We start from the raw sequence: 23768 nt of genomic DNA on the forward strand, positions 1-23768 counted from the left end.
TGAGGAACTTCTTTCAACAGGAGAATATCTGATTGGTGCCATCAAATTCTTCATTCCAAAGGTTCGAGGCCTTCTTCTTTTGTTCTCCTCTTGGTCTGTGAACTTTATTCCCGGGCGAACAATTTTATAGTATAGCCCACAATATTACCCACTGCGCAGCTTTGAATCGTTTTTTTGAGCAAGTACTGTGATTTTTATTTTATTTTATGAATGTTGGGCAAGTAATGTAACACAGAGATACTTTCTTTCGTAAGAAGCTAATACTTCTGTTTGTTTGCAGCTAATTGCATTGTTTTACGTATGTGTGTGATTACGAGGCCATCAGGTTGTGATTACTTCTAGTCTAGGAGGGGGAAGGGCTAGAGGTTGGACCTATTTCAATTAACTATTATGGTGTCCAAAACATATGAATATGATAGCCATAGCCATCAGTCACTCATTTACACAGAGGGAAAAAAAAAAAAAACACACAGAGAGAGAGAGAGAGAGCCATCAGTCACTCAGCCAGAGAGCGTAGAAAGTCGTCCATACAACGCTGGCAATTCTTGAAATTCAATTTATTCATGGGAATTACTCACTCCATTTGTTCCATTCCCTTGGATGGTTCGTTGCTTACCTTCTCTTGGCACCAACATTCATACAGGGTAATATATGAATCGCATTAAACCTGTCTTTTTCCTTAACCAAACAAACCATCCATCCATGTCCACAAAAGCCAGTAATTAATTGAAATTGTGTCCCTGCTTCATTATCCATTACAACTATCGGATCCCAGTCGATAATCATCTGGCCATTCCAGTTGAGGTTCAGCCCAATAATGCAGAGCAAGAAATTAGATTATTACAAGACGAGCAATGAAAATCTTGATCATCAACAACAACATAGTTTATTTCTTAGGTAAGTGCGGTGATGTGAACCGTGATCAAACAGTTTCACTTAGCCTGGTGAGAAAAGATGACCTTCAAGATCCATATGACTAGAATAGGGAAGCATGAGTTTTAACGTCAAGCAAATTGACTAGATGTTCGGAACCAGTTTCCAGGAGAGCTGTAAAATACCCACTGGGCTCACGTGGCACACACATCACGTGTTACGTGCCCTTAAACACCCGCCCTCAACAACTGACCACAAGCCAGGCATTTTTTCGGTGCTCGGGCGAGGGGGGACAAATCAAACTAACCTCTAGGAGCTTTAGCTACCAGGCCTAACTAGAGGTGCACTTCGGAACCAGACCAAGCCACTCTCGGGCCTAATTAACATAAGGCGCACTACATGGACTTGGACTTAACTTTCAACTCAAAAATTCGAACGGATAAATTGTAAGACTCAATCCCATATAAACCATTATATTTCTTTTCTACTTCCGATGTGGAATTAACTTTTCCCAATTGACTTTTATATTCTCAACAAGAGCTGAAATTAGTACCTCAAGGAAAGAAAGAAGCTTGCGCGCATGCCAACTTAAACGGGGACATTTCATTCATGGGCAACCGTGGCTGTCTATGATTGATATATCCTGCAAAACACAAGCATAGCTGCCGTGCCATCATCAATCAGCAGACAACTCAGATACTCCGAGAGAACCTCTAAGTGCCTCGATTTCCAGCCGTATCTCCTTCAAGTTGGTTTCTATTTTCTCTTTTCCGAGCGCATCCTTGGCAACTTGTCTTCATAATAGCGAAGAAATGCGTCTAAGGAGGCACCTCTCTGTAAACAGTCATTCTCATACGCTTCTATTAGAGAAGGTAACTCCTGAAAACCATAAGGGGGAAAAAAAATCAATACATGATGATTGACGAGTGAGTCAATTTCCAGGCATGGCAAAGTCATGAGACGAGCTTGGAAACTGAAAAAGTCCTAACGGCTGCGTTCACCTTCTACATCTGCATATGTAGGTGAGTGAACTTTATTTATTTATTATTTATTTTGTGAGTGAACTTGAACTTGAAAAGAAAGGGAGCAATGAACATATATATGCGGATTTGTTTCTAACATATAAACACAGAGCCAGAGATCGAGCTAGGAGGAATCACAGTCACAGGGGCTGACCTTGGAAATGGCACAGAAGACATGACAAGCAAAATTGCATTCCATGCAGTAATAGACCGGAAACTTGGGATCTCTTTTCTCCTCGCAGGCATCACAGTAGTGACCATCCCAATGCCCTCCTTCAGCCACTGATTTTGTATAGACGAGGTCGTGGTAATTGTGAAACTCGTGCCTGACTGTCTCCGGTAGAGTGATAGGGGCGCAGTGCAAATGAAGAGCATGAACACACTCAGGAATTGCACAAACAAAAATAGGTGAATTGATCTTGGAGTCGGTGCCGCTGAAGTCATCACCGCAGACACTGCACCTGGAACCTTCGGAGATGCCTACCTCTTCAAAGAGGAAAAAGAGGTGGCTGGGGTCCCGAAGCTTCATGGTTGGAACAAGGGCAGCGCATTCTGGATCCAGATCATAGTTGCATCGGCTGCAATGGTACGAGGACAACGAGACGTCTCCTGGGGTCTTTTGACAGCAAGAACATCGGTATCCCCTCCAGCCATTCTCGCGTTTCCCGATATCGAGAATGAGCGGGTGGAGAGGGTGGAGAGGGTGTTCGACCTGGGCAACCAGCTTAGCGCAGTGCTTGTGGAGGTAGATCCCGCAATCCCTACATCCGTACACCGGAACCGCTTCATGAATGAAGAGATACCCGGTGCACAAGTGGCATTGGACGTCTTCACCGGCAAAAGACGCAACACCATTTTCGAATAATTCTAATGGGTGCTCGTCAGAGAAATGTTGAATCTCCATCATCTGCCAGTAAAGCTTTTCCCGATTTCAGGTTGAAGCAAGCATGGAAAGTATACCATCGTTAGTTTTATGTAATGTAATACAATAGATTGTCAAAAAAGAAAAAGAAAAAAAGAGACTTTGATGCCGTTCCAAGTCTTGGTCTTTCTTTATAATAACAATCCACTCTTCTCTCCTCGACCGGTCGAATATTTAGTTGGTGCATGTGAAAGCTACATGGTTAGTATGATTACTAAATAATATAATATCGTTAGTAATCAGTGATACCTAGTTGCTCAAGATGAATTGAGGAATGGAAACTGGATTATATAGATCGTACACCATGGGATTGTATTGTATGTAACCCGGAGCCGTAGGGTTCTTTCTTTCTTTCTTTCCGATTGCAATCAATCATCCCCTATCTCACTCGTCAGAGAAGACACTCAACCCTTTCCGGAACTGCTGCAATGGGATCTGGAAGCAGCTAGCTCGCAATTCCATTCCATTCCAGTGATGACGTCCATACAAAGTAAGAAGGACCGTGCCTTACCTACGTATATCGATTGACCTGATTGGAGATGGCATCAACAGGGACAGGCGTGTGGGTGGTGGCCCGGACCGCTGGAGAAAACACACAAGGAGGATTAGCAAAACTTGGGCATCCTAGCCACAGCCATCCTCTGGCCTTTTGTTATAAATATCCAGATGGAGTGAGTTGCCAGGAATGCGGTCAACCTTTACCCCCAGGAGGGCGTGCATATGGATGTGAAGATTGTGGTTATTATCTGCACTTCCCGTGCCTCCGGGAGGTACATAGTCCCCTCCATCCGCAACACCCTCTTATCGTCAGAATTGGACAGTGGGGACATAGTGATGGATGCCAGATCTGTGTAAATGGAACGCTAGTGGGCCTGATCACCTTCCATTGCGAACCTTGCAACTTGCGCCTATGCATGGATTGCGTCTCTTTAGCCCCCACCTGGAGATTTGAACACGAGGGACACCATTTTGTATCGATCGAGATAGGAGTAAGGGAAGACTCTACTATCTCTAGATTTTATCGTGGTCGTGGGATTCGTGACTGCCCAGTCTGCGGCAAACGTATCGATAACAAGTTCTTCAAGTGCCTGTCTCCTGGTTGTCTCAACTTTTGCCATTTCCAATGCATTCCATTTGACGTGCCCAAGTCCATCAAGCACTTGTATCATTATCATCCTCTTAGCTTCACCGAGCCTTACGCTGAAGATGGCAGGGACGAACATTACTGCGACGCCTGCGAAGAAGAGAGAGACCCAAAGGTTCCAGTGTATCGCTGTGAAGACTGCAACTTTACTGCTCATACTTCTTGCGCGATATCCCAAGTAAACTTACTTAATTCTGCCACGTCCTCAATCACGGTCGCATCGCGTTATGATCTTCCGTCATAATTCCTGCAATAGTTTTAGTTCTCTTACTTACCATTACTGTTTCATTTTCCTCTGAATAGATTAAATTCCTGCTAAATCTCAACCTAATGTACTGATATGGATAAATTTAAATTTGGCCCTTAGGTTCTGCCAACACTGATTGCAGAGAGGGAGGCTAATCCATGGACGGTTTCTGTTCCTTTCTGCATAGACCCAGTCGGGCCAGTCCCCGACGAGCTAAATGTCAAGATTGAAGGACTCCTCGCCCAAGAGAAATCTTTAATGAAGGATTTGGAACGAATTGAAGCAGAAATAGAGGAAATGGAGAAAGACTATCGAATTTATGCAGAGGGAAGAACAGAGCATGATATGTGACTTGTGAACTACTTCTTCAAGCCCTTGCCCTGGAGTGTGGAGATTTCTGCTGCTTTCTTATTCGCATACATACATATTTGTTTTTGTGAAATCTCATGTCTTTTGTTATGTCATGGATGACTGCAATTCGCAACTGCCTAGGACTGGGAGGGAACTCAATTCTTGAGACTAGACGGGATTCATCTTCGTCCTTCCTTAGTTCATGTTAATTAAGCAGGTAATAATGGTTCCTTTCTTCTGCTAGGAATTATCCATGCTTTTACTGTTAGTGAACACTCTAAACTCTGATGTGCTTTCTATAGATCGATTGATATCTGCTGTACCTATGAACCAATTCATGCATCGATTATGCATACATTACCGTGCTTTCTTCTCAATAAATTCATTCATCGAAATGAAACTGCTGCAAAATCTAGAGATACGAAAAGTTAAGGCGGGAGTGTGCCTTGTTGGGTTGGGGTCAATGCACGACATAGAGTATGCTTATACAGTGCCTGGATAGGGTGTTTACAGAGTTACGGGGAGGAGATGCTTTCTTTGCTACATTAATGGCTTCTACATAACCCACAGGATGGACCCAGGATTCAGAATACAATACGCATGATATATGATGATGTGCCCTTGTAGAAACCAATTCAGAATTGCTAGATCAGATTGGATCAAATCATTCCTCGAGCGAATGAGAACAAACACACGCACCCCCGTGTTCCATCGCGCCGAATACGCATGATATATGATCATGTGCCCAGAGACCATCGTTTCCCCTGTATCAATAAATATCAAATTATTTCATTTCGGTCCAACAATACATTCTTTTGTATCTTCTCTGAATTGGTCCAACTATAGATAATTCACCCGTTGTCTTCTCGTAATGTTGCTCCGTCCGTGTCACACACTTGCGATTAGTTTATCCTACAAACGACAAAATTATTTTACGTGAAGTCAGAAACCTTTTTTTTTTTTTTTTCAATTACCCACTAATCGTTGAAAAGTCAGAAATCTAATTTTATAATTAATTAGATGCCATTATTGATGGATAGAAAAAACTCTAGAAAATGACTAATTAAGAGAGGTCAGCTAATTATATTAGTAAACATCTCTACCAATCTGCATCGCAGCAAAAGCTGGGAGTCATGGTTCATAAATAAAATTTTTTCCCTCCTTCAGCCACTGACCTTGTATAGACCAGGTCATGGTAATTATGATAAGTGGACCTGCTTCAGGCCCGGGACCCTGGACGCACAAATGGCATTTGTCTGATATTAGATTTATCATCATGTTCGATCAATACTAGCGGGTGCTCGTGAGAGAAATGTTGAAATCTCCATCAGGGATCGATCTTCCAGTACAGTAAAGCTTTTTTCCGGTTTCAGGCGGAAGGAAACAGGGAAAGTATATTTCACCCCAAAAAAGAAAGAAAGAAACAAAAGCATACAATCGTTAGTTTTATGTATAATTACTACTGGACACATGCGCCCGCGCGCCAAACACGGGATTATTAAATTGATAGAAAACTCCTTCTTTACTTGTAATTAAAACGCTTTCGAGAAAATTCAGACCTCTTTTCTTTACTTTCTTTCTCCTATTCTCAACTAATTTGAATATTCTATAATAATAAAGTAATGTTAGATATATATAAATGGAAAATTATATTTTTTTATCCTATGAACTTGGACTTATCAGTCTTAAATGTTTGGTTTGTTAGACAGTTTTTGTCTATTCTGTGGATAGCCATCGCGGAGCTACTCATATGGAATTGACGCCGTTAATTTTGTCAATGTGGTAATTTATCATTAGCTGTAGATTAAAAAGATAACTTAAAAAAAAAAGTAAAGTAAATTAATTATCTTTAAAATAACCCCAGTTGGCCGCCGGGAGGGGTAGACAGAAGGGTAGTCCCCCGAATATGGTCCTTTCGCCCGGCAACCACCTAGCCGCTCGAAGCTAGGTTTTTATTTTAAAACTCAATTAATTTAATTTATTTTTAAAATTTTTATATATTTTTAACTTGCAGCCAATACGTGGACAAAATTAATAGCGTCAAGTTCACATTAGCATCTCCATAACGGCCATTCACGAAATGACCAAAACTATCTAACAGACTAAACAAATAGGAATGATTTGACTTCTTTCAAACTTATAGAACAAAATTGATTTAATGCCAAATCAATAGGACCAAAAATGTAATTTTTTCTATATAAAAATTGTGATGAATAAAAATAGAATGTTTTTTTTTTGGAAAAAGGTAATACACGAGTGGGTGGTTGATGGGGGGATGAAGAGAGAGGAGATAAAAAAGAGGAAGAGGAGAAGTAAGTGAGAACCAAGAAGCACTTTGCCTCATTAACATTGGGGCTAAGAAGCATTTGTCCACTGACCTTTAAAAGATTGGACGGTGCCCTTCATCTTATGAAAAATAAGCACTTTGCCCTTGTCCGGTCACATTCTGACCAAAAAGATCATGTGCATTGCACGTGAGGTTTTCACACATAAACTTTTTGTACAATTTGGATTCTTCAATTTATGTATGCGGTTAAGAAAGGCACAACATATAACGTTGTTGGGATTTTTTTATGGGTTAATTACCTAGAAAAGCACGACATTTGTACTTTCTTCTAAATTTGGCACGACCTTTGTAAAATACCATATGAACGATATTTCCATTTTTTTTAAAATATAGTACTACCTTTGAAGAATAGCATAATGCAAACTTTAAAAAATAATAGAGAAAGGTACAACCTTCAGGTTTAGTTGCACATCTAGCATGACCTCAATTATTTTGTCAGATTGTAACAATAATGGCTAATGTGAAGCTAAAGATGTAACAACATGATTAGGACGAGTAAACCCCACAGATTTTTATTTAATTAAAAAATAATTAAAAGAAAAGAAAGAGAGATTCAACTTAATAAGAGAAAAAGGGGAAGGGGCCGAGGTGGTGGCTAACATCTCCCAACTGGGGTCGCCGGCTGCAACAGGACCCCAATTATATGGGTGGTAGCCGTAATCGGGGCACCCGCCGTTCAAATCTAAAAAGCCCCAAAATTGAGGGCTTTTTCATTTTGGCGGTGGGGGCCCCATTTGCATCCCTCACAATCTACAATCTGCTCATTTCTTTTTTTTTCAAAAAAAAATTAATTTTTTATTTTTTCAATTTTGAGAATTATTTTTAATTAAGTAAAATATGTGGGACCCACTCGTCCAAGCATGTTGTGTAATGAGGCGCCGTTAGCTATTACCGTTACATTTAATGAATAATTGACGTCGTACTAGAATCGCAGCTAAACCTAAAAGTCGTGCATTTTTGTTCTATTTTTAAAGATCATGTTATATTTAAGAGAAAAGACAAAGGTTGTGTATTTTTGTACAACTTTCAAAAGATCGTGCTATATTTAGGAAAACATGCAAAGATCGAGCATTTCTATGCTATATTTCAAAAGTCGTGCTATATTAAAAAAAAAGTACAAAACTCGTGCTTTTTTATATAATTAAACCCATTTTTTTGTACGTAATATCTTTCCAAATGGGTGGGCATAGGTTTTTCATTTTCTTTTCTTATTTTATTCATAGAATTAAATTACCATTACTCTCTTATATCTATGGTACACTATTATATATTGATTTTGAATTACTATTTTCAACAATTTATAACGGTATTTCATATAATAAAATTAGCCAAAGACGATGATAGTCTTGGTCTTTCTTTATAATAATAATCCATTCTTCTCCTCGACAGGACAAATCTCTACTCGGTGTAAAAGCAACACGGTGCAAGCCGATACGGAACCCATGAGCTTTCATTAATATTACTTTTGGGTGAAATTCAACTTCTTTTTTCGGTAGGTAGGCGGGGATAATTAATTTAAAATTTTAATACATAAACAGTGCATTGCACTCGACACCATACATATAATATAACAATGAGGGACTCCCTGATTGCTCATTTCTCAAGATGAATGAGGAAAGGAAACCCCCAGGAAAAAGTTTAGCTGACTAATCCATACTACATATAATTATATATAAAATACAGGTCCGGGGAGTGTGACTGTCTACTAAACTAACTCCCTTTTTTTTCCACAATATATATATATATATATATATATATATGAAAGCAAGATACGAGGTCAGTCCAACCAGATAGTTTCAAAACGTTCCGTTTCTAAATGAAATTCTCTTGGATTTTTGAGTTAAAATTTCTAATTTTAATATTTTCTATTACAAAATTATCAATAAATTTTTCAGAATAAAATCTTCAAAAATTAATTATATTTGGTTATAAAATTATCAATAAAATATTTTGAAATTCTTTACCAAACCGTCATCAATTTCACAGTATCAGATTTACTTCCTAAAGTGTCGAGTCTATAAATCAACTAAATATATCGGAAATCCAAAGTTAGCTAATAGATATCCATAATTCTCTACATATAAATCAATTATACACCTTTTAAATCGAGGTGTGCTAAAGGTTCATGATCGGAGGTTTGCATGACAGAGTCTCCCGTGCTTCCGTTCTGCTTCCATCGACCTGCAAAATTATAGGTTCGTCTCTTATGCAAGAGAACCATAGTTCATATTCGGTGAAATTCTTTTAAAATTATTTTCATTCCAATGTAATCTGATCTGATTTTAGCATAGCATAGCTTAGCATCACATGTTCTAAAATTACCATTTAATCAATTTGCATCTCATTGACTTGCATGGTGACTACATATACATATATATAAATATATATATTTTTTGGGTGTAATCACATATATATATATATATTAATTCTTACATATTTATATATTGATGATTGGTTTATAATTTTCCCTGTCCGAATTTCATAATTAAATTCCTTTATTCCTGACTCAACATTAATTAGTTGAAGTTCATTATTATTTATCTTTCCAACTCCAATTGCATATATATAATAAATTTAGCTATATATAATTGAGGAAGGCAATCGAATCGAGAGATGTTTATGCTCTATTAATCATGTCTTTCTATTTTAATTATGCTTGATAGTTCTACTTGGAAGTTTAATCATCATGGGATACATATATATAGATATAGTAGTTATATACTTTTGTGTATTAATTGAAAAGAATAATAAAATATGAATTAATTTTATCTAAGAACAAATTTATAAAAATATTTTTTTTCAAAAGCTTTTTTAATACAACATAACAACATACAAATATTGACAATGTTAAAGACCAAACATGTCTATTATTTTGCTAAGGTAGAAGCGAGCTCTTCAATTTTAAAAATGTCAGTTTTTAAAAAAAATTTCAATTTTATAACTTATACAATAGCATACTAATTTCAAGTTGTCATTTTTTTAATAAGAATTATTTCATAATCTTTATGATCAAAGTTATTATTTAATCTCATAAATAATATTATTTAAGAAAATTATAATTATAATTATAATGATATATATTAATACACACAAATGTTTAAAACATTGTATTAGAAAATTCTTTAAAACAATTGTCAAATTCTATTATGTGCAACACACGGGTTTCACGACTAGTATAATACAAAACGGAGTTGTGGTGGGTCCGGCTAGATAATCATAACGCTCGATTACTGAATGGAATTTTTTTGATTTTTGAGTTTTTTTTATAAGAAATTTTTTTCGATGTTTTAAATTACATAGATGTAGATTTGTTGGATTGTTCAATATCTTCTAGATTCTTTGAGGTTTCTCTCAAATGTTTTTTATATATTTTTTACTTTTTTGAAAATTTTAAAACATATAAATATAGATTTGGAGGACTAATCGTTGTTTTCTCGATTTTTTTGACTTTTTTTAGAAAATGAACTTTTAATATTTAAATTAAAATTTTAAAACATATAGGTGTAGATTTGTGGGACTGGTAATTATGTTTTCGGACTTTTGAATTTTTTTAGAAAACGAATATTTTAATTTTTTTCAGTAATAAGAAAGGCACATAGGCATATTACTTATGGTAATGTAGAACTTTAAAAATTTTTTAAATATAGATATAATTTATGGGAGTGGTCATTATTTTATTTTTTTAATTTATAAAAATTATAAATATTTTATGAAAAGATAGCTAAAACAAATCATATTTAAAAAAAAACAAATTATACTTTCATACATATGATGTGTTATATATTTACTTTTCAAAAAGTAAATCAAATACTTAATGGTTTTCTTTACTATTAGGCGATCTTGCTGGGGTTGTGGCATCCGCTTTGTTTGCTTTAACTTTTCCGGGCGTTTGCCCCGTTTTCCTACCTTAACAAAAGTAAATCATACCACATATTTTTTAAAATATTATCTAATACGTTATTAGTATCATATATGCCATACATAAATCGTGATTGATTCAGCTGTAAAAAAATATTGCTGCCACTATAGTTTTTCAATTTTTCACACGAGCTTATTTTAGTACGCCTACCATTCGATTTTTGAAGGTGTATTCTTTAAGATTTTACTTTTTCCCACACATAATTTTTTGTAGAATTTTTTAATTGTTTATTTTATGAATGTGATTAACATAATACACTATGTAACATCATATGAACTTTGATAATGTTGAAGACAAAAATTCATCTTGCAATGGTTGGAATTTATACGATCCTTTTAACTTTTTATGCATAGTCTTAACTATGTTTTTTCAAAACTTACATTGATTTCTATTTTTTAATTTTTTTTTTGTCTTTGTGAAATTAAATTACCACTAGTCTTCTATATGCAACAGTATATTGTTATTGATTCTAGATTACTATTTTCAACAAGTTATAACACATATTTCATATAATAAAATTGCAAAAGAGAAGATCAAGTTCTATTATGTGCAACGTACGGGCTCAACGACTAGTGTGTATATATATATAGAGGGAAAGATCGTACATCATGGGATTGTATTGTGTATGTAACCGGTTATTTCTTTGTTTCATTGAGATTGCAATCCATCAATCCCCCTACTCACTCATCACTCATCAGCGGAAACTGAAAGTAGTACTACTGGAAGGACGGGAAGGTTATAGACACTCAACCCTTTCTCCGGACCTGGGAGCCGAGCTAGCTAGCGATACCATTCCAGCGACGTCCAATACCAGTAAGAAGGATTGTACGTTTACTGTTGAGGAGTAAAATGGGATAGATCCCACATCGGAAAAGAAAAGGAATATCCATGGATTAATATATGGCTTGGGTACCACCACTTATTAGTTTGAGCTTTTAAGTGGATATGGGCCCGAGCCCGTATAAGCCCAATGGAAATTTAATATGGTATCAGAGCCAAAGTACGCCTTATCTTAGTTCGCCTCAAGTGTGGCCTTATTATCAATTACCCCCCTCCTTTCGCCCGAGGTGTAAGAAAAAGTCCACCTCGTGGTTAAGTCCCGAGCACGGAAGTCCAGTCTCGGCTCGTAGTCAGTTCTTGAGGGCGGGTGTTCAAGTCCACGTGGCACGTGTAGGTGAAGCGTTAAAGACACACGTTGCCACGTGAGGGCGGGTGTTAAGAGTTAAGTCCCACATCGAAAATATAAAAGGAATTCCACAAGTTTATAAGAGATTGTGTACCACAACCTATCAGCTCGAGTTGAAATTTTACATGGTATCAGAGCGGGTTATGCTTCCGCCTGCTCATGTGGGCTCACACCATGCCGGATTCGATTTCGAGGTAGCCAAGAGTGCGCCTCATGTTAATCAGGCCCAAGAGTGGTCCGGTCCAGTTCCGAGGTAGCTAAAAGGTGCACCTCTAGTTAGGCCCGAGTGTGGAGCTCGAGGCTAGTTTGGTATTTGTCCCCCCTTGCCCGAGCACGGAAGAGGATGCCCGGCTCGGGTCAGTTGTTAAGGGCGGGTGTTTAAGGCACGTGGCACGTGTTGGACCACACGTTGCCACGTGAGGGCGGGTATTGAGATATAAAGTCAGTGTAGGCCTAAGTGGGTATTTTACATTTACGAACCTGAATGGAGATGGCATCGACATGCTTAGGCTTATGGGGGGAGGGCCAGCCGCCTGAATCAAACATAAAAGGAGGAAAATTTTGACATCCCAGCCACAGTCATCCTCTGGCCGCATTTCATCAATGCCCAGATGGAGTGGTTTGCCAGGAATGCGGTCAACCTATTCCTGCAGGATATGCATGTGGATGTGAGGATTGCGGTTATTATCGGCACTTGCCGTGCCTCCCCGAGGTACATACTCCCCTCCATCCGCAACACCCTCTTATCCTCAGAGATACAGATGATTGCGGAGATAGCTATAGTTGCCAGATCTGTTTATAGAAGGGGAACTGATCTTCCACTGCAACCCTTACAACTTCGACCTATGTGTGGTATTGCATGTAAAGGAGCACTCTCGTCTCGCTTGCTCTATTAGTGAACATGCCTGCACCATCTGTGGCAGAAGTGGCGATACCAAGTTCTTCAGGTGCCTGTCTCCTGGCTGTCCCTGCTTTTGCCATTTCCACTGCATTCCATTTGACGTGCCCAAGTCCATCAAGCACAAGTATCACTATCATCCTCTTACCTTCACCGAGTCCTACGCTGAAGATGGCAGGGACGAACATTACTGCAACGCCTGTGAAGAAGAGAGAGACCCGAGGGCTGCTGAGTATCGCTGTGAAGAATGCGACTTTACTGCTCATACTGCTTGGGCTATATCCTAAGTAAATTTACTTAATTCCTGCCACCTCCTCACTCACGGTTGCATCACATTGCGATCTTCCTTCATAATTCCTCCAATGAGTTTTAGTTCTTAGATGTCATTATAATTTCCTTTTCTATGAAATCTGAACATAATGTACTGATATGAATTAATTTAAATTTGGCCCTTCGGTTCCGCCAACACTGATTGCAGAGAGGGAGGCTAATCCAGTAACAGTTTCTGTTCCTTCCTGCATAGACCCAGTCCGCATGAAGCTAAACGAACAAGATCGATCGACTCCTCGACAAAGAGAATAATCTAATGAAGGATTTGAAAAGAATTTTAGCAAAAGTGGAGAAAACAGAGAGAATGCGTGCTAGGTATTCTGCAATTACACAGAGGGAAGAACAGTGCAGAAAAGAATAGAATAGGGAAATGAAATCTGTTACTTATATGAACTTCATGCCCTGGAGTGGGGATTTCTGCTGCTTGCTTGTTTACATACATATTTGTTTTTGTGAAATATCATGTCTTTTGTTATGTCATGGTTGATTGCAATTCGCAACTGCTTGGGACTGAATTTGCAACTGCCTGGAGAGGGACTCAAAAACTCGACGCGACTTGCCTTCATCCTTCCTTATTCATTTTAATTAGGGTAAATTACACTGGTGGTCCAAAAAGTTTTAATAATGTATCAGGTTGATCCAAAAAGTTTTTTTTGCTATTTGATGGTACAAAATGTTTCAAAGTTGTAACATGATAGTACAAACCGTTATCTCACCTTGACGCCGTCAAGCGAAGTTGACATGGCCGAAACGTGGCTGACACGTGGCTCTGATATGTTTTTAGGAGTTGATGGAACGTTACATGATGGTTCAAACTCTTTTGAAATTGTCACTTAATGGTCCAAAATATTTTATAGATATAACATAATGGTACAAAATATTTCTTTAATTAACTTAAAGGTCCACCATGTCAATGGCGAGATGACGACGTCAATGGAGAGATAACGGTTTGTACTATCATGTTACAACTTTGAAACATTTTGTACCATCAAGTAGCAAAAAAAACTTATTGGACCGATCTGATACATTATTAAAAATTTTTGGACCACCAGTGTAATTTATCATTTTAATTAAGTCGGTGATTGTTCCTGCCTGCTGCCTGGAGTTATCCATGCTTACTATTAGTGACCAGTCTAAACTCTTCTGTGGTTTCTACCTGTAAGCAGTTCATGCATCGATTTATATATCCAGCAAAACACACACACACACAACCTTTATGGAAAAGCTGCCATCATCAATCAATCAGCGTAACAACTTGGATATTTCATAGAGAACTCGTTCTTCTTCAAGTGCCTCGATTTCCTGCCGTATCTCCTTCAATTTGGTTTCTGTTCTCTCTTTCTTTGAGCGCAACCTAGGCAACTTGTCTTCATAATAGCGAAGCCATGCCTCTAAGGAGGCACCTCTCTGTAAACAGTCGTTCTCATATGCTTCAATTAGAGAAGGTAGCTCCTGAAAACCATTAAAAAGAAACATCAATTCATGATGAGTGAGTCAATTTCCAGGCATGCCAAAGTCATGAAACGAGCTAGGAAATGGAAAATGTCCTTAACGCTGGGTGCCCGTCTGCATATGTAGATGAGAATGAACTTGAACTTGAAAAGAAAGAGAGCAATGAATATGGATTAATATTTTGACCTTGGAAATGCCACAAAAGACGTGACAAGCAAAATTGCATTCCTTGCAGTAATAGACCGGAAGATAGGGAGCTCTTTTCTGCTCACAGGCATCACAGTAGTGACCATCCCAGTACCCTCCTTCAGCCACTGCTTTTGTATAGACAAGATCGTGGAAATTGTGATTCTCGTGCCTGACTGTCTCCGGAAGAGTAATCGGGGCGCAGTGCAAATGAAGAGCATGACCACACTGAGGAATCGCACAAACAAAAGTATGTGAAAGTATCTCAGAGTCAGCGCCGACACCAAAGTCTTCACCGCAGACGCTGCACCAGGCATCTACAGAGAAACCTACCTTCTCAAAGAGGAAAAGGAGGTGGATGGGATCCCGAAGCTTCAAGGTTGGAACAAGGGCTGCGCATTCTAGATCCAGGTTGTAGTCGCACTCGCTGCAATGGTACGAGAAGTTTGTGTAATTCTTTCGACAGCAAGAACACCAGTATGTCCTGCAGCTGCCATCCCCGTCTAACCCGGGATTAAGAATAAGCGGATGTGACGGGTGGAGAGGGTGTTCAATCTGGGGAGCCAACTGCCGCTCCGCACAGGGCTTGTGGAGGTAGAAATGGCAATCCTCACATCCGTACAGCGGACCTGCTTCAGGGCCGGACCCCCGGATGCACACATGGCATTTGTATGATGTAGATGTATTATTAGCAGGTTGGATCAATACCAGTGGGTGCTCATGAGAGAAATGTTGAATATCCATCGGTCTGCTGGTAAAGCTTTTTCTGGTTTCCGTGCAATGCGCGTATTCAACGATTACTTAGTATAGGATAATGGGTTCCAGAACAAAGACTTCAATATCCTTTCAGTCTTGGTCATTCTTTATAGTAATAATTATAAATCCATTCTCCCAGAGAGCTTATATTAATGTTTCCTTTGGGTGGAATCAAATTAATTTAATATTTCTGCGAGCATTATTAGCGTAGACTGTGTGCAATGGCACCATATTCATGTTCTAGGAATGTAGTATAATAATCAAGTAAGAAAATTTACTCCAAAAGACAAACAACATTTTTTACGTGGAAACTTAACAGTTTCTTCTTCGATATAATCAGATGATACAACGCCAATAATCATATAAGAAAGAAAATAATTCTTGGATAGTCCGGATATTCTTCACTAAACAATAGGTGGATAACAGGAACAATCTCAGCAGAGACTGCGTGCTGGGTAGCCAAATGAGTGCGTGTTGACGAGCGAAATGTATCAAGACTCAGCTTTACAGCACTGGGAATCACCCTTTGAGGTTTCACCACGGATCGTATCGTATGTAGCCTTTGTGTTCTTTCTTCCTTAGATTGCAAGCAATCCTCAACTCATCATAGAAAATAGCGGAAGAGAAACAAGACACTCAACCCTTTCCGGACCTGGGAGAGATCTGGAAGGAGCTGACCAATCCAGCGACGACGACCATACACGTACCGACCAGAAGGAGTCAGAGATGGCATCTACAGTGCCAGGCGTGTGGGTGGTGCCCCGGACAACGGCCAGAGAAGACACTGACGAAGCAAAAGTTAGGCATCCCAACCACAACCATGCTCTGGCCATATGTTATCTAGATCTAGATGGAACGGTTTGCCAGGAATGCAGTCAAACTGTCGGAGGACGTGCGTATGGATGTGAGGATTGCGATTATTATCTGCACTTGTGGTGCCTCCCGAAGGTACATACTCAACTCCATCCGAAACACCCTCTTATCCTCAGATACACAGATGGGGATGGTATGCATCATTGCCAGATCTGTGAATTGGGAGTGTACCTCACCTTCCACTGTGACCCTTGCGGCTTCCAACTATGCGTTTATTGCATGTCTTTAGCCCCTGCCTGGAGATTCGAACTCGATGGACACCCTTTTGCATCCATTGAGGTAGGAGTAAATGAAGACTCTCTTGTCGCTAAGTTTTTTCGTGGTCGTGCCTGCCCCATCTGCAGCAAAAGTGGTGATACCAAGTTCTTCAAGTGCATGTCTCCTGGCTGTTCCAGCTTTTGCCATTTCCACTGCATTCCATTTGACGTGCCCAAGTCCATCAAGCACGAGTATCACTATCATCCTCTTTCCTTCACCGAGTCTTACGCTGAAGATGGTGGGGTTGTACATTACTGCGACGCGTGCGAAGAAGAGAGAGATCCAGAGGCTCCAGTGTATTGCTGTGAAGAATGCGACTTTAGTGCTCATACTGCTTGCGCGATATCCAAAGTAAAGTTACTCAATTCCTGCACATCCTATCCTCACCCACGGTCGCATTATATATGATCTTCCTTCGTGTATGATTCCTGCTGCAAAGAGCTTTAGTTGTCTTCTTTACATGCCATTGCAATTTCCATTTCCTCTAAATAAATTAGATTCCTTCTCAATCTCAACATGTACTGATATGGGTAATTTAAACTTGACCCTCAGGTTCTGCCAGCACTGATTGCCGAGAGGGAGGCTAATCCATCAATGGTTCCTGTTCCTCTCTGCTTAGACCCAGTCCGCACGGAACTAAACAACAAGATCGATCGACTCCTCCACGAAGAGAACTATCACATGGGGAGATTGGAAGAAATTGTAGCAGAAATGGAGAAAACGGAGACAATGCGTGCTACGTATTCTGCATTTACGCAGAGGGAAGAATACAGCAGAAAAGAATATAATAGAATAAAATAGAATAGAACAAGGCAACGAAGTATGTGACGCGAAATCTCATGTCTTCTGTAATGTCATGTTTGATTGCAATCTGCTACTGCCTGCTGAGAAGTAACTCAATTTCCCGAGACTATGGTTCCTGCTGCAAAGAATTATTCATGCTTGCTATTCTAACAAACTCTGCTGTGCTTTCTATCGATTGATGTCTGCTCTACCTATAAAATAAACCAGTTCATGCAACGATTATTATACATTATTATTCAGGCCTGTTGGACAGAAGGTGGTATGGCATAATCTTGTTTGGTTTTCAGGCCATATCCCTCGTGTTTCTTTCATAAGCTGGCTCTGCATTTTATACAGATTGCCCACTGAAGATAGATTGCAGCATTGGGGTTGTGATGTTGACAGAATCTGCGTTCTTTGTGCTGCTGAAGAAGAGTCACGTAATCGCTTGTCCTTTTCTGTCCGTTCTCTAAGGAGGTGTGGAGATGAATTCAAGTGTTGTTGCAAATTCAAAGGCCAGTGGAAGATTGGGATGGGGAGTTTTCGGAGGCTTTGTTATGGAAGGGCAAGAGGCTTGAAATCATCATAAAGAAGCTTTGCTGGACTGTTTACTTGTATTTGATTTGGAAATAGAGAAATTTATGTATATTTCAAGGGAGAGAAGTTGTGGAAATGGTTCGGTTCAAGATTGTTTTCTCTCCCAAATTTTGCTCTTAGAGTTTTAGGCTTAAAGAACTTGTGTCATTTTGGGTGTTCTGCCTAACCTTGTACATATAGTTTCTAGCTGTCCCTTTTCTGATAGTTTTAGGCTAAAAGAACTTGCGTAATTTTGGGTTTTCTGCCTAACCATGTACATATAGTTTGGACTTGCAGTAAATAATGAAATCACATTTATCCAAAAAAGAATATCGAGCACTACGATTCGGTTCCTATTTTGCTGCCTTGTTCATTCTTGATTGGAAAATATATATATACGTTGTGCTCATCATTTTCGCGATATGCTTGTGTACCTGCACTAAAAACAAGATTTACTCCTAAAATAATGTAAGCAAGCATAGGCCCAGTGTAGTGTGAAAATGTCATAAAGAGTGAGCCCAATGACGACAACCTCTTCCTGTGACAGACTGCCTCTCAAATTTATCAAATGACTCAGAATCAGTTGATCTCTTTATAGTATTTTGTGTGTTTCGGGTCTAATTACATTCTGGGAGACAAACTTTCATTTTCAAAATTTGTGAGCTCACTCTTTTCAATACCATATGGGGGAAAGAACAGAGATTGTACGGTACATATAGTAGTGTGTAGTTCCATTAACTGAACAAAAATTTTCAGCTATTTTCTTTTTGTCGTGATGATCTTCGGATTGTTTATCAGCAGGAATTCTTTGCTGTTTGAGAGGAAATATGCTAAGCTGCAGGAGAGCGGATAATCGGATGTCTGCAGCAAGTTGGGCCTATATATGACCTGATTCTCTCATCTGTCATGGATGAAGACAAGTTCTTGTTCCAGGGATGAAAGGATGATTTCTTACCTTCGGATAAATGTACCATTTATACTAGTTTATTGGTTTTCAGCATTTTGTTCAGTGGCTCGGTAACAATTTGAAGCGGGCAGATGCGATTGACTGTAAAGTTACTGCAAGTTGAATGGAGCATGCAGTTGTCGAATTCAGGAAATCCGACAAAATATTGTTCAATCGAGTAGAACATTATTTCATTCTCTTCCGGTGAGAGCACAAGGTAGTCCCTCCTTATTGAGGCATTTGGCTCGTTTTGGCCACGAAATGCTTCCCACCGGATTACAACATGAGTCCGGCTACTACCAAAAGTACCAGAAATAGGCCTGTGTACACCTGCACGATTTACTAAATGAAGACACCCCACTGAGGTTCATGATGCCAACAAATGAATTGCCGACTTATCTTCCTATCAATCCACTGGGCTAATCCTCCCACGGTAATGAAGCTAAACAACTTCGATGAGTTACACAGCGTTAAATTACAGACATGAATACATTTATTAACACATCAATAGCGAACTAGGGTCTACTCTCAAGCTTGGCCGAATAACTTATCATAGCATACATCGAGGTCGGTCGCGCTCTGTCATTATATGATTCCTTGTAATGTCCTTTAGACGTGGGCAGCCCGAGAGTGCCATGGTCAGCTCAAGCTCATCCTTGAGCAGCTCAATAACCCGTCTCACCCCATACTCGCCTTTCGCCGCTAAGCCATACACGACAGGCCGCCCAATCTGCTTAATCATAATAAAAGTATATCATAAACTCAAGAACAAACATTTCTCGCCAGAATGTTTAGATAAAGTATCACAGAGCTTACGAGGACAGCTTGTGCACCAAGGGCTAATGCCTTGAAAATATCGGTCCCTCGCCGTATTCCACCATCAACAAACACCGGGACTCTTCCTTTAACCGCTTGAACAACCTATAAATTGAAAGATACAATCCAGAATAATTGTATATACATAACATGTATCCCATGCATGCCAGCATGAACTACATATTGCTTAAAGCGAAACAATGGAGATCAAAAAGACTGGTTTTAACTATTATCTGTGACACGACACGGGATTCAAAAAGCAGCAAAAATATTTCCATCTCCAGAATGATATGAAATATTCAGTAGAGAAGAAATGAGCTGATGGAATGAATAATCACCTCTTCCAGAACAGATATCGTTGCTGGAGTATAATCGAGCTGGCGAGCTCCATGGTTAGACACGACTATCCCAGCCACGCCTACTTCCATGGCTTTAATTGCTGCCAAACAAAGGTAGTATTATGTCAGATTGAAGCTACTAAAATTACATGGAAGAATAAAAAGTCGTCGAAGAAAAGGTAATATTTCTTTTAGAGTCTCACATGTTTTTATCAAATTTGATGAGACGACGAGGATTACACTGATTATCACTAGGCACAACTGATGGGTAACACTCAGTAATAAAGTACCAACTCAAATTTTAGTGGGCTAATGGAACTAATCACATGTAACTGTAACTGAGTAGCACCAATCCAACATTTTCTCATTGTAACCAACAAATAACTTGTCTACTCATAAACACGGAAGATTAACTGGAAAACTCCAAGAATAAACTGTTGCCATCTGGATTTTCCAATATAACTTCTCAATTGCAGGACTGTCACAATGTTCAGCAGAAAAGTTTGAGAATCAAGAAACAGTAACGAGTTTACCAAGAAACAAAAAAGACAGTGTGATACTGGAATGTGTTTCCTGATCTTACCATCTTCACGAGTAAGAACCCCCTTGATAATAATTGGCAAGGTGGTGATGGATTTTACCCAGTCAATATCCTGCAAAATGCCAGCGCAGTTCTCATGCAATAGATAAAAAAATATGCTGATCGTGTACTCATATAAGATAGGCTCTCACACATGAAAAGTGCTTTTGAAGACAAGTCGTCAAGAATCAATTATTTGAGATCGCTATAGATGGTTACAATTTCACCTTCCATGAAAGGGAAGCATCGAATGTACCATCAGCAAAAGCCTGTAAATTTGAACCCTCATCCTGCAAAACTCAGAGTCCAAAATTAACTTCATTGTTAGGAGATTTCTCGTTGGGCAAATCTGCAATAATATCTAACTGATGGTGAAAATCTACGAGCAGAGCTCTTGGATCGTAGGATCTTTACCACATGTAAACAGTAGCATACCGGTCCTACACATGATAAGAAATGTACAGAACATGGCATACTTAATATTGACTTTGGAACCATGCTGATTATGATATGTCTCTACAGTTAAATCTTTGGGTTAACTATTGCCTTTGTCAAAGGAAATATTGACACAGCCGTGCTACCCAAGGAATCTGTTAACTACATTATGTGTTTATATACATCTGCATCTTTAATATGGGGAACAATATGAACATACAGATTAAATTGGAGACAAATGAGAGGAGAAATATAAGAGAAAAACTGGCAAAATAAGTTTTTTTCTTTTTAATTACTTGTCCTAATGGTAGTGTTTGCAAATAATTAGTCATAATATGGCATGGGCTTTATTGGAAAACAAAAATGACACTGATTGGAGTTTGGAGGTGCTCTCAGATAGAAGTATAGAAAAGGTAAACTGGAAGGAACCCAAACATAGCTCTGTTTTCTTGTACTGCATTATGCCTATGGATATGCTTTTTGCTCAAGACTAAAGCTTCGATTGAAAAGCCATTGCAATTAGACATATGACACTTGAAGGGTGAAGATAAATAAGGGAATGATAGTCAGGTAAATGAACAAAGCGAACCAACATGATCAAATGACAAAATTCAGAATGGTCAGTAGACTCACAGAGGTGACTTTAGTGGATATCAGACCTTCAAAATTCTTCAACTGTGGTGCTATCATTCTGTCAAACATGGGCATACAACAGAGGCAGTAAGTATCCCCGAATGTCGTGGAAGTGTCTGTCCTATTCTATTAGGATGGTGTTTTTTATGAGCAGTTGAAACTAAAGATATAGCACATGGAGAACCAAAGATGACTGTTTAGCGCATACTTATTCTTAATGTCATGCTCTCTTCTGCCAAGTCTGGGAGCATCAACAGTGAGGACAATAGCCTTGTATCCACTTCTTTCAGCTCTTAGTACTAACTGAGCTGTTATATCACGTCTCTTGTATACCTATTATAAGCAATGTGGATACTAATGACATCACACACTACAGCAGATTATTATGGAGAAAAATAGGAATCACAAGGACAAAATGTAGCCACGAGATGCACCAAAACCACATACATATACTTGAAAGAATCGAATGCCATTGCAGCTGGAAGCAACCTCCTCCACGGTGCATGTGGACATATAAGATAATACCTATAACAATGGGAGTTTAGTATCTTCTTGTTATGAGCTATAATAATAGTAATAGTAAGAATAAAAGGAAAAAAAATAGAAGCATCGGATAATCTAATTACCATGATGGTATTACAGGCAGCGGCTGCTCTGGCAGTAGCGACTTCGCCTAGAAAAATGTGAGGTCAACTAGATTCAGGAATGGGGACAAAAAGTTTTGCTAGTAAATATATTCAGGTTTTACACCTTCATAATGAGCGAGCTTGTGCATTGCGGTTGGAGCGATCATGACAGGTGATGGTACACTATACCCCAGTATATTAGTTGAGAGATTAGTTCTGCTAACATCTACAAGAACTCTCGGCCGAAACCTGAGATTACAAGCATATACTATTAGGGAATTAGTTAAGAGAATTGATTAGGAACAAGAGCACATTCAACACGCACAATATCCTCTGAAATGCTTCAACGTTCTCTTTAAGTGTGTGCTGGTCCTCAGCTCCTCCGGAGTAGTAATCATAGTACATCTTCGGAAGGGCCTGCCTAGCCAATTCTTGGAACTCATTCACATTCACTGGTTCCTTCGACATGTTGTGTCCTGCACACAACAAAACACGGGTTCATGTTTGACATGGAAATGCAACATACGTGTATATATACACGCATACAGCCACTAATAGAACATCAACAACCCATTATCGTATATACACGATCCCATTAGAATCTCAAGATATATAATGATGAGATAAGACTATTAGGCTGCTTTCGTTTATGCAGAGAATTAGTCCAATCAAATAAATTATTTCGCTTCTAGTCTTGTAATTCCACTCCATATATCAAAATCCAGTGCTATAATCTACTCAATACGCACACTAAGATGCTATTTCTTCCGCTCTTCGAATTTAAACAGCCGCATATATAATTCTCCGAGAGCGGAGACAAACATTCGAGCAGATCATGTACACGGCGTAGTACTATACTAGTAAGTCAGCAGCTAATCTTCACGGAGCCAACACACTCGGAAGCCTCTCACCACACAGACGCAGACTAGGGGCGACCAAAGAGAACCAATCAATCACAAGAAAAGAACGATCGGTGCGTACAAAGATCAATCGAAAACGCTCAATCCGAAGAAGCAGAGCAATGTGAACCTCGGAAACGGAATCACCGGAGCTGAGGAACGACCCCAGAGCGTGCATACCTTGTGAGAGCCGACGCGATCGAGCAGTATCGAGCGCAGCTGAAGCAGAGAGTAACTGCTTCGAGTGGAATAGAACGATTGCTCCGGCGGGCGGAAGAGGAAGATGATCGCCGCAACCGCGAGTGGAACACTGTGGAGACTTTCTCAGCGGCGCACGTGAAAGGTTGCAGTTTGAGAGTTTTTTTTTTTTAT

The 23768-nt window shown here is 39.2% G+C and overlaps 5 protein-coding genes across 6 annotated transcripts; 2 read left to right on the top strand and 3 right to left on the bottom strand.

Moving 5' to 3' along the window:
• Positions 1 to 705: 705 nt before the first annotated feature.
• Positions 706 to 2939, bottom strand: LOC116189805. Its single transcript, XM_031519526.1, has 2 exons — positions 2050 to 2939; positions 706 to 1752 (listed from the first exon to the last, which is right to left on the bottom strand). Exons 1-2 carry the CDS (start codon positions 2800 to 2802, stop codon positions 1630 to 1632), a joined length of 876 nt encoding a protein of 291 aa, XP_031375386.1. The 5' UTR covers positions 2803 to 2939; the 3' UTR covers positions 706 to 1629.
• Positions 2940 to 3085: 146 nt separating this feature from the next.
• On the top strand, positions 3086 to 4914 carry LOC116189804. Its single transcript, XM_031519525.1, has 2 exons — positions 3086 to 4139; positions 4329 to 4914. The coding sequence occupies exons 1-2, from the start codon at positions 3357 to 3359 to the stop codon at positions 4557 to 4559; spliced, it is 1014 nt and encodes a 337-aa protein (XP_031375385.1). The 5' UTR covers positions 3086 to 3356; the 3' UTR covers positions 4560 to 4914.
• Positions 4915 to 14188: 9274 nt separating this feature from the next.
• On the bottom strand, positions 14189 to 15686 carry LOC116189802. 2 transcript variants are annotated; one of them, XM_031519524.1, is made up of 3 exons: positions 15211 to 15685; positions 14878 to 15105; positions 14189 to 14691 (listed from the first exon to the last, which is right to left on the bottom strand). In XM_031519524.1, the coding sequence occupies exons 1-3, from the start codon at positions 15619 to 15621 to the stop codon at positions 14482 to 14484; spliced, it is 849 nt and encodes a 282-aa protein (XP_031375384.1). In that variant the 5' UTR covers positions 15622 to 15685; the 3' UTR covers positions 14189 to 14481. The 2 variants fall into 2 exon arrangements, with proteins under 2 accessions (XP_031375384.1, XP_031375383.1); XM_031519523.1 differs by having other exon boundaries at positions 14878 to 15686.
• Positions 15687 to 15925: 239 nt separating this feature from the next.
• Positions 15926 to 17784, top strand: LOC116189801. The gene is made up of 2 exons (XM_031519522.1): positions 15926 to 17115; positions 17317 to 17784. Exons 1-2 carry the CDS (start codon positions 16360 to 16362, stop codon positions 17563 to 17565), a joined length of 1005 nt encoding a protein of 334 aa, XP_031375382.1. The 5' UTR covers positions 15926 to 16359; the 3' UTR covers positions 17566 to 17784.
• Positions 17785 to 19243: 1459 nt separating this feature from the next.
• On the bottom strand, positions 19244 to 23768 carry LOC116189813 (peroxisomal (S)-2-hydroxy-acid oxidase GLO4-like). The gene is made up of 12 exons (XM_031519553.1): positions 23577 to 23768; positions 22823 to 22973; positions 22622 to 22746; positions 22498 to 22544; positions 22319 to 22396; positions 22080 to 22204; positions 21872 to 21929; positions 21031 to 21093; positions 20807 to 20876; positions 20224 to 20324; positions 19886 to 19990; positions 19244 to 19799 (listed from the first exon to the last, which is right to left on the bottom strand). The coding sequence occupies exons 2-12, from the start codon at positions 22963 to 22965 to the stop codon at positions 19620 to 19622; spliced, it is 1095 nt and encodes a 364-aa protein (XP_031375413.1). The 5' UTR covers positions 22966 to 22973; positions 23577 to 23768; the 3' UTR covers positions 19244 to 19619.

This window comes from Punica granatum, unplaced genomic scaffold (genome assembly GCF_007655135.1).
Source record: "Punica granatum isolate Tunisia-2019 unplaced genomic scaffold, ASM765513v2 Contig00021, whole genome shotgun sequence".
Classification (NCBI taxonomy): Eukaryota; Viridiplantae; Streptophyta; class Magnoliopsida; order Myrtales; family Lythraceae; genus Punica; species Punica granatum.

Coding starts and splice junctions, on each gene's coding strand:
- LOC116189805 (XM_031519526.1), bottom strand. CDS start 2,802: ATGATGGAGATTCAACATTTCTCTGACGAGCACCCATTAGAATTATTC. Junction 1,753..2,049: donor TCTTCTGTGCCATTTCCAAG/GTCAGCCCCTGT, acceptor TATGGTTTTCAG/GAGTTACCTTCTCTAATAGA.
- LOC116189804 (XM_031519525.1), top strand. CDS start 3,357: ATGGCATCAACAGGGACAGGCGTGTGGGTGGTGGCCCGGACCGCTGGA. Junction 4,140..4,328: donor CTTCTTGCGCGATATCCCAA/GTAAACTTACTT, acceptor TTTGGCCCTTAG/GTTCTGCCAACACTGATTGC.
- LOC116189802 (XM_031519523.1), bottom strand. CDS start 15,621: ATGGATATTCAACATTTCTCTCATGAGCACCCACTGGTATTGATCCAA. Junction 14,692..14,877: donor TCTTTTGTGGCATTTCCAAG/GTCAAAATATTA, acceptor AATGGTTTTCAG/GAGCTACCTTCTCTAATTGA.
- LOC116189801 (XM_031519522.1), top strand. CDS start 16,360: ATGGCATCTACAGTGCCAGGCGTGTGGGTGGTGCCCCGGACAACGGCC. Junction 17,116..17,316: donor CTGCTTGCGCGATATCCAAA/GTAAAGTTACTC, acceptor CTTGACCCTCAG/GTTCTGCCAGCACTGATTGC.
- LOC116189813 (XM_031519553.1), bottom strand. CDS start 22,965: ATGTCGAAGGAACCAGTGAATGTGAATGAGTTCCAAGAATTGGCTAGG. Junction 20,877..21,030: donor ATGCTTCCCTTTCATGGAAG/GTGAAATTGTAA, acceptor GGCATTTTGCAG/GATATTGACTGGGTAAAATC. Junction 20,325..20,806: donor GGTTCTTACTCGTGAAGATG/GTAAGATCAGGA, acceptor TTTGTTTGGCAG/CAATTAAAGCCATGGAAGTA.